A 7560-nucleotide genomic window follows, 5' to 3' on the forward strand; every position below is an offset into this window, starting at 1 on the left:
AGATGGCAGTTCGGGATATAGCACGACAAGCACTTACAGCTTCAAAGCATCCAGCACAACTGGTAGCTACCGCACGGAATCTGAATACGATTATGCATTTATATCACACTTGAATACGCATCATCCGCTGGCTGAGTTAAAGATGCAAGGCTTGCGTGGCCACCAACAGTTGAATGCCAAAGTGTTGCCCGACACGTGCGTTTCTACTTTGGCGCAATTCATTGAACCCTGGCACGAAGAGGACACCGATGACGAAGATGACGACTCCGACACAGACACAAATTCGGATTCCGATGAAGAGTACAGCTCTAATGACGGTCGTTACGACGGTGCACAATCGAGATCAAATGGAAGAAGACGTTATCGCGATCACGAAACACTACAGGCCATACGTTTGTACAAGTTGGAGCAAGAACGCCGCAAAGTGCTGCTGCGGCAAAACTTTCTCAATTCCAAAGAGTTTATGCGTTACTTTGGCGAGTTAGTGCGCCAGCAACTAGCCGATCGCTTGCATATATCGCCCGATGAATTGAACGAGGGCACATATCGCGGCCCATCTATCTACACCAAGTACTTTGAACTCATACCCGCCATTTACGTAGCGCACAATGCACAGCACTGGCCAGATTGTGCATTTCAATTTCGTATACGCGAACGACCCGTCTCGACAAATCCACTCACAGGCCAGCAATTTCAATGGCCCACACGTACAATGATCAGACGCATAGAAACTTTCGGCTTTCATGTGATACCGGTGGGTTATGCGCCAAAAAGGCAGCGAAATCCCTTTCGTGAACTTGAATGGCGTATTGTTTTCCCAAAAGCCGAACGCTACTTGGAGCAGCATCTCACCAATACGCAGGTTAAGGTCTTTATGATGACTAAAGCTTTGGTGAAGACTTTTGTCGAGCCACAAGAGAAGCACAAGGCGCTCATGTTCACAATAGATCACCTGCGCATGCATCTCTTTTGGGAATGTGAGCGGAATTTTACCGGTTGGCCGGAGGAGTACTTGGGCGAAGTGCTGCTACGTTTTATTGGTACTTTTATGCAGCGTTTGCGTGAAAAGTGTTTGAAGGACTTCTTCATTGAAGAACGTAACCATTTCGAATCCATACCGGAGTATTCATTAGTCATGCTATTTTCAATACTCTCCGACATTGCCGCCAATCCATTGATGCATCTCATGGTAGCGCTCAGAAATGTGGAGTTTGCTGAAGATTTCTTTCCTAAGCTGAATTATAAGAAATTATTTGAAAATCTCTGCGAAAATAATATGCTAAAGTTGAAAGTACAGGCCAAGAACTCGCGAAGTCTGGTGGGGTTAGATGCAGTTGAGGATGAACCTGCGCTCATGGCAGATGAAGGCGCGAAGGGTTTGATTGGCATGAAGCAACATCGCGAGAAGACCAAAGGAAAATTGAGACGAAAAACGCATGTGATGAGACATAACATTGAAATAAAAAAGAAACAGGAATATGAGAAGCGACGGCTTTCTGAGGAGTCTATTGACGTTGAGGTAAGTGAGAGGCTAATTATCATACATTGAAAACTAGCCGACCACGGATGGGCAAGGCTTCGCCACGCGCTGAATGTATGCATATGAATGTACATTTACGTTCGCTCAGTAGCGTGGTTAAAATGTCTCGCATTTCCTTTATACTATGTATAGAAGATAGTAATTAGTAGTAAATAGGTGGCAACCCTACTCAAAAAACTAAAAGTTTTTTGGATGCGAAGGTCATGAACTTTCATTTGGTTTTTCATTTTTTTATCCAACGAACGGTGAAGATCTCATAGTTTTTAAACAGGTGGCAATCCTACTCAGCAAAATAATACATTATTACACATCCAGAGGCTAAGTCTTTTCATTTGGCAGTGACGGTGCAGAACTGACGCCTACGCTTACTAGAATTGAATATAGTAAATTTCCTAACAGGTGGCAACCCTACTAAAATTCTAAATTAAAAAGGTCACTCTCTTATCGATACAGAATATATTACAGAAAATCGTGTAAAAATCCGTTCATTAGTTTTCGAGATTACCGCGTACAAAAAATCTCGACTTTCCTTTATACTAAGTATGTATTAGAGCTCTAGATACCCGGGTATCGAGCAATGCGAGTAGCTCGATACTCGCTCGAAACTCGTTCATTGCTCAACTGCTCAAATGTTTGTTCAAAATTTTCGAGTTTTTGAACAGTTTCATAAACAAAAGAAAATTTGTAAATTGTATTTGTCAGCAGCTGCTTTCTAATTCATGTTAAATAAATTATATTATTAAATACCAGTGTAGCAATCTTTGCATTATATATCAATAATTTGAAAAATTTAAAAAGTTGCTACCAAAAATGTCAATATAATAAAAAAAAACATCGCTCAAATTACTCGAAAAAACTCGAATTGCTCGAGCTCATGCTCGAAATTTTTCGAGTAATGAGCATTGAACAAATGTGCGAGTACTCGCTGCTCATATACCCGGGCTGTTTGAAAATGTGCGAACAAAATCGAGAGCTCTAGTATGTATAGATATAAGTTTGTTCGCTGGTAGATATCCGGTTATTAGGATACATTTATTATGTCATGTCGTTGGCTGAGACCAATATACGCTGGTCCGCACACGGGAGTACATCCCCAGAACTTAGTGGTAAGTGACGTTTATACCAAAAACGGGAAGAGGTTCCAGCTTGACGGAAGGGTCGGTGGAGGGATATTTTTCAGGCAGCTGGTGGGCGCGCTAGCGGTAAGACAGCCAGACAATCAGGGCCTTGGGCAATGCCTTTACTGCTTAGCTTTCGATAGCGTCGGATTATAGCCGTGTTACACTTTTATGTGCGGCTGATGAAATGAGTCGGAGCTCCCACGACTACTTGTGGACTTCTCTTGGATAGATAGGCTTCGGGTCAACTCAGCGAACGCTGGGTGGATAACCAGCTCCTTAAGCTCGCGAAGCCGGATTGTTTTGGGTGTACTGACTGGCCACTGTCCCGTCGGGATTCATGCAATAAGTTTTAATATCGTACAAGGCAGAGTCAGCTCAACACTTCCTCTTAGACTGCCTGGAGTTTCCCAGATTGCGCCTTAGGCTTTTGGGTTCATACTTTCTTAAGCTGTTTGGTAAGCGGAGATTGTAGCCTAGCGGGATTTCACTGGAGCAAATCTCACCTCCGATTCCTTGATTTAGCCCGGAACCTCCAGTAAAAATAGTCGTCGACTCTGACGGGGTTCCATGCTTTCCTGTTTGGCTTTATTATGGAATTTTTTTTTTGTCTAGACAAACTAAGTAGAAGAGTAGTGTAATCTACATTTTGTAGACCTCTCAGAAGAGCTTCCAAAATCTTTTTGTGACCAAATCTGGGAGCTATCAACATTTGAATTTCATCTTAACCTGGCTGCATTACATAGGTCTAATTGAAGACAGTTTGAAGAAGAGTATTTTTTATTTTCTCGTAAAAAGTTCCATCTCGATCCTGGTCGGGTGGACACTGAGTCTACACTCCTTAGACTATATACTTAGGAGGATGAGGCCCTTTTAGCAGCTCGGATATAACTTGCAGGATCTTTCTCGTTTTTATAACTGCTATATATTTATCATACGCTATGACCTCGCAATCAATGTGCCATTAGATTTAAAAGGAGCTAGACAAGTTCTACCAGTCCTTTGACCTGCAGAAGGAATTTAGCTAAAAATTTCGACCGGGACAGATTCGTAGGCACCGCTGTCGGAAGGGCTTTGTGAAGATGTACTTAATCTCTTATTCACAATTTGGGAAAGTATTATGTCCCATTCTTTTCTCTCGAATTTATCTTACGCTGTCATTTAAGTAACTCTCACTTTCCGCTTTGCAGTTCTTTTTTTGCCGGAACCTCAAAAATTCTCAACCAAAGCAACTCAATCAGGGTGTTGAAAATTTACGACGCACAAATATACTCGAAATCTTTATCGATCATCTCATAGCGATGACTGAGAAGGCACTGGAGTTTCGTGTTCTATATTTGGCAAAAACTTTCTTGGCGCAAGCAAAACGACTTTGCAAATTCTACAACAACTATGGCTGCGATATGGGTGCAAAGGAATATCTTAGCACAATCGATAGCCTGGAACAGGAGATCAGTGGATTGCAGATGAACGAAGATTTTACGCATTTACCGCCGGCTTTGCCGATTCGTTCAAGTGTTGAAGCTGGCAAAATTAAGGGCACAAAGGAGTTATTCGAGCATTTGGAGTGTGTGCGCAGAACTGTAAAGGTGGATATTGAAACATGGAATTGTGAAAAGGAGGGGGGCAAAGCTGTGAGCCAAAGTAAAAGCAGCAACAATACGCTGGAAGAAAATACAGACCGCAAGAACAATGGAGGTTCACACAAGTCCACAAAGTTCATCGAGCACGTAGAACAAGCAGCAGAGCAGAGCGACACCAATCCGATAAAAAATCCTGAGAGTGCAAATGTTGCTGGCATTTTACGTTTCAACCCCGAAGTTACAGAAAAATACCAGGCTGCAAATGCTGCTGAGCAAAATAAATCCAGCGAGTCGTGTGTGGACTACGAATCTATCAAGGGCTATCATTTTGAAGATAGTACAACACCTAGTCATATGGAAATCCATGCTTTAAAGGAAGAATCTGATAAAACTCCATTGGAGATAGAGCATGAAGACGAATCGAGACAAGGTAGCGTTGCGCCAACAGCCAACGAAGAGACGAAATGCATGCGATTTGGTACAAGGTCGCGTATGCTACGAAATCTACCATTGAGCAATTCGCAAATGATAAAAGATCTTACAGCATCAACCGAAAAACTATTAGCAACAATGTCATCGGAGGAGAAGCGTATGCAGATAAGAGAAAATATCAAACGGAAAACATTGCAACTGAAAGGCGCTTTCATTCAAAGCTCAGAATCGTGATATTCAAGATAAATTTGTAAATACACATGTCTGATAAAAAAAAGCATTTGCTCTAACTTATTTGCATACATTTATAATTGTCTTTTATTAATATGTATTAGAGGCAGCAATATCGTAATGTCTCTCTTTCTTTCTTTGCGTTTACAATCAATTATTATTTCAAAGTAATGGTCAGCAGATAATAAATCTTTGGATGTGCAGGCAACTCAGCTATTGGTATGGGTAAAATTCGCGTCAACCCAGCAGTAAATTTGTAACTGCTTCATTTTGAGACTAATAAGAGATGAAAGATTCGAGATCATTACCGGACAAGTTCACGACTTTTTGGACCGTTTCGGGGCCTATTCTGACCTGTTTCAGACGCCTAGTTCGGGATCATTTCGGCACCTATACAGCACCGTTTGGATGCTTTTTCAGGATCGTTTCGCGACAAGTTCTGGACCATTTGAAATAATTGGTTTGAGTCCATTTCAGGACAGTTTTGAGACTAGTTAAGGATATTTTGTGGTTTCTTTCAAAATATCCCGAGACTAGTTCGGGATCATTTCGGGATAGTTCGAAACAAGCCACAAAATGATCCTGAAACTGAAGTATTCCCGAAGTGATTATGAGAAGTAGTGCACGGGTCCTGAGAACATGAATAAAATGAAATGAAATTAATGTTTAGTTTTTAGCCTAACCTAGTATTTATGTACATACTAGCTTATACCCGCAGGTTTCACCCCGCGCTTTTATACAAATAGGAAAAATAATTTAATGATGTTAGATTTTATTTCTGTGCCCATTTCGTTATAGCTCGTTATTTTCTAAGCGAGTTAAGGTATTTAGGCCGTTTAAAACTATGAAATTATAAAATCTCCTCTCTCCTCCCTCTAAGTTTACCTTAAAAGGTTTCTAGGTATACGACGCGTGAACGTGAAACCTTCTTCGAGGTGCCACGGCGAGTTCTAATATTTCCAACTCAAATTTAGTAACCTGGCCTTGATAAAATAGCACTTCTCATTACTGTAGCAAATGCCTCAAGAGAGCTTTAGATTATAACGTCGAACCCGGCTCTCCCTTTTCCATTTAATGAAATTTATTCTGTCTTCCACAAACACTTCCAGGGATATGTGGCAAGAAAAAGTAAATTTGTACTAGAAGTGCCACGCCCCTTTTTCTTATAACCCTAATCTTCTTCCATGAATTTAGAATTGCTTTTACATACCCCAGTACCAAGTCCCAGTACTCTACCATGAACACCTCTAGAGATAAGCAGTATAAAACAGTAAATTTGTACGGCAGGAACCATGTCCCCTTTTCGAATAACACAAATTCTTCTCTATGAGTATGGAATTAATTTTGTATAAACATCTCGGTGCCAAGTTCCAGTCCTCTGCAATAAACACCTCCAGCAAAGAAAAATCAATTTGCATGGGAGTTGCCACACCACCTTTTCCAATAACTCTCATTTTTCTCCATGAGTATGGTATTAGTTTCACATACATACATGCATACATATGTATTTCCATACAAAGCTTGAGTGCTTTACCCCAAACATTTGAAGAGATATGCAATATGAAACTTTCAGCCAGTATGGGAGGTGCTACGCCAATTTTTCCAAAAACGTCCATTTTGCTCCGTGAATATGAACATGATTTCACACAATGTTGGCAAACTGTTAATCTGATTAACCATTAAAATGTTAATCGCGTTTGACGATTAAAATTAATTAGTCGTAATCAACTGTACGATTAATGATAACATTTTTTTAATTGTTAATCGCTGGCTGCGATTACGTTTAATTAATTTAAAACATTAATCGTTAATCCAATTAAAAATAAAATCTGATTAATTTGTCTAGTTTGTCCGAGTTTGAAACCAAACACCAGTTATAGTAATTATTTTGTGTTTTACGCTTATAAAAAGCACGTAATATAAAAAAATAATTATTATTGTTATTAGTAATACATAAACTGGGAACTTTTACAAACCTAGTTTGTAAAACGTTTGTTAGTATACATATATCTTAATGAAAATGCACACCAAATTGCTTAGATTGATGAGGAAACCCGACTTAGCCATACTGGATTAACTTGCTTTGTGTGCACAGGAAAATTCCAGCATAACTTAATTAATCACCAAACCTACTTGATCAAATTAAGAGTTAATGATTAAAAATTAATTTTTTAATCGCGGTTACGGTTAACTGTTTAGTCGGATTAAAATTAATCATGATTAACTGTAAGCAGATTGAATTTAATCGAATTAACTAACCAATTAAAACATCAATCGATTAATGCCAACATTGATTTCACATGCATATCACTATACCAAGTTTCAGTTCTCTCCCACAAATGCTTCCAGAGATATGTATGTAATATGAAAATTCCAATTTGTATGGGAGGGGCCTTAAGCTATCGGACTTACTTTCAGTCTATTACCATCCTTCCGAAATCCGTAGTAAGTGTACTAAATTTCGTTCTGATCGGAAAACCGGTTAAGGAAGTAGCCTATTTTTCAATCCAGATCATAAACCATCTTTGAGCAAAATTTCATTTTCAAACAGGTGGCAATTCTTAAAAAAGTAGCCTATTTTCCAGTCTAGGTCATAAGCTATCTGTGTGCAAACTTTCATGCAAATCAGTTCGGTCATTTCCACGTATTAATTTAA

The 7560-nt window shown here is 39.6% G+C and overlaps 1 protein-coding gene across 1 annotated transcript; it reads left to right on the top strand.

Moving 5' to 3' along the window:
* Nucleotides 1-4: 4 nt before the first annotated feature.
* Nucleotides 5-4921, top strand: LOC108371345 (uncharacterized; the record flags this gene model as incomplete). Its single annotated transcript, XM_017626896.1, has 2 exons — nt 5-1519; nt 3849-4921. Coding segments are annotated over 2 exons (2574 nt in total), but the record flags the coding sequence as incomplete, so codon positions are not given.
* Between the last annotated feature and the right edge of the window lie 2639 nt (nt 4922-7560).

Source organism: Rhagoletis zephyria, unplaced genomic scaffold (genome assembly GCF_001687245.7).
Source record: "Rhagoletis zephyria isolate East Lansing unplaced genomic scaffold, Rhagoletis_zephyria_1.1 Rzeph_scaffold_04903, whole genome shotgun sequence".
NCBI classification, from domain to species: Eukaryota; Metazoa; Arthropoda; class Insecta; order Diptera; family Tephritidae; genus Rhagoletis; species Rhagoletis zephyria.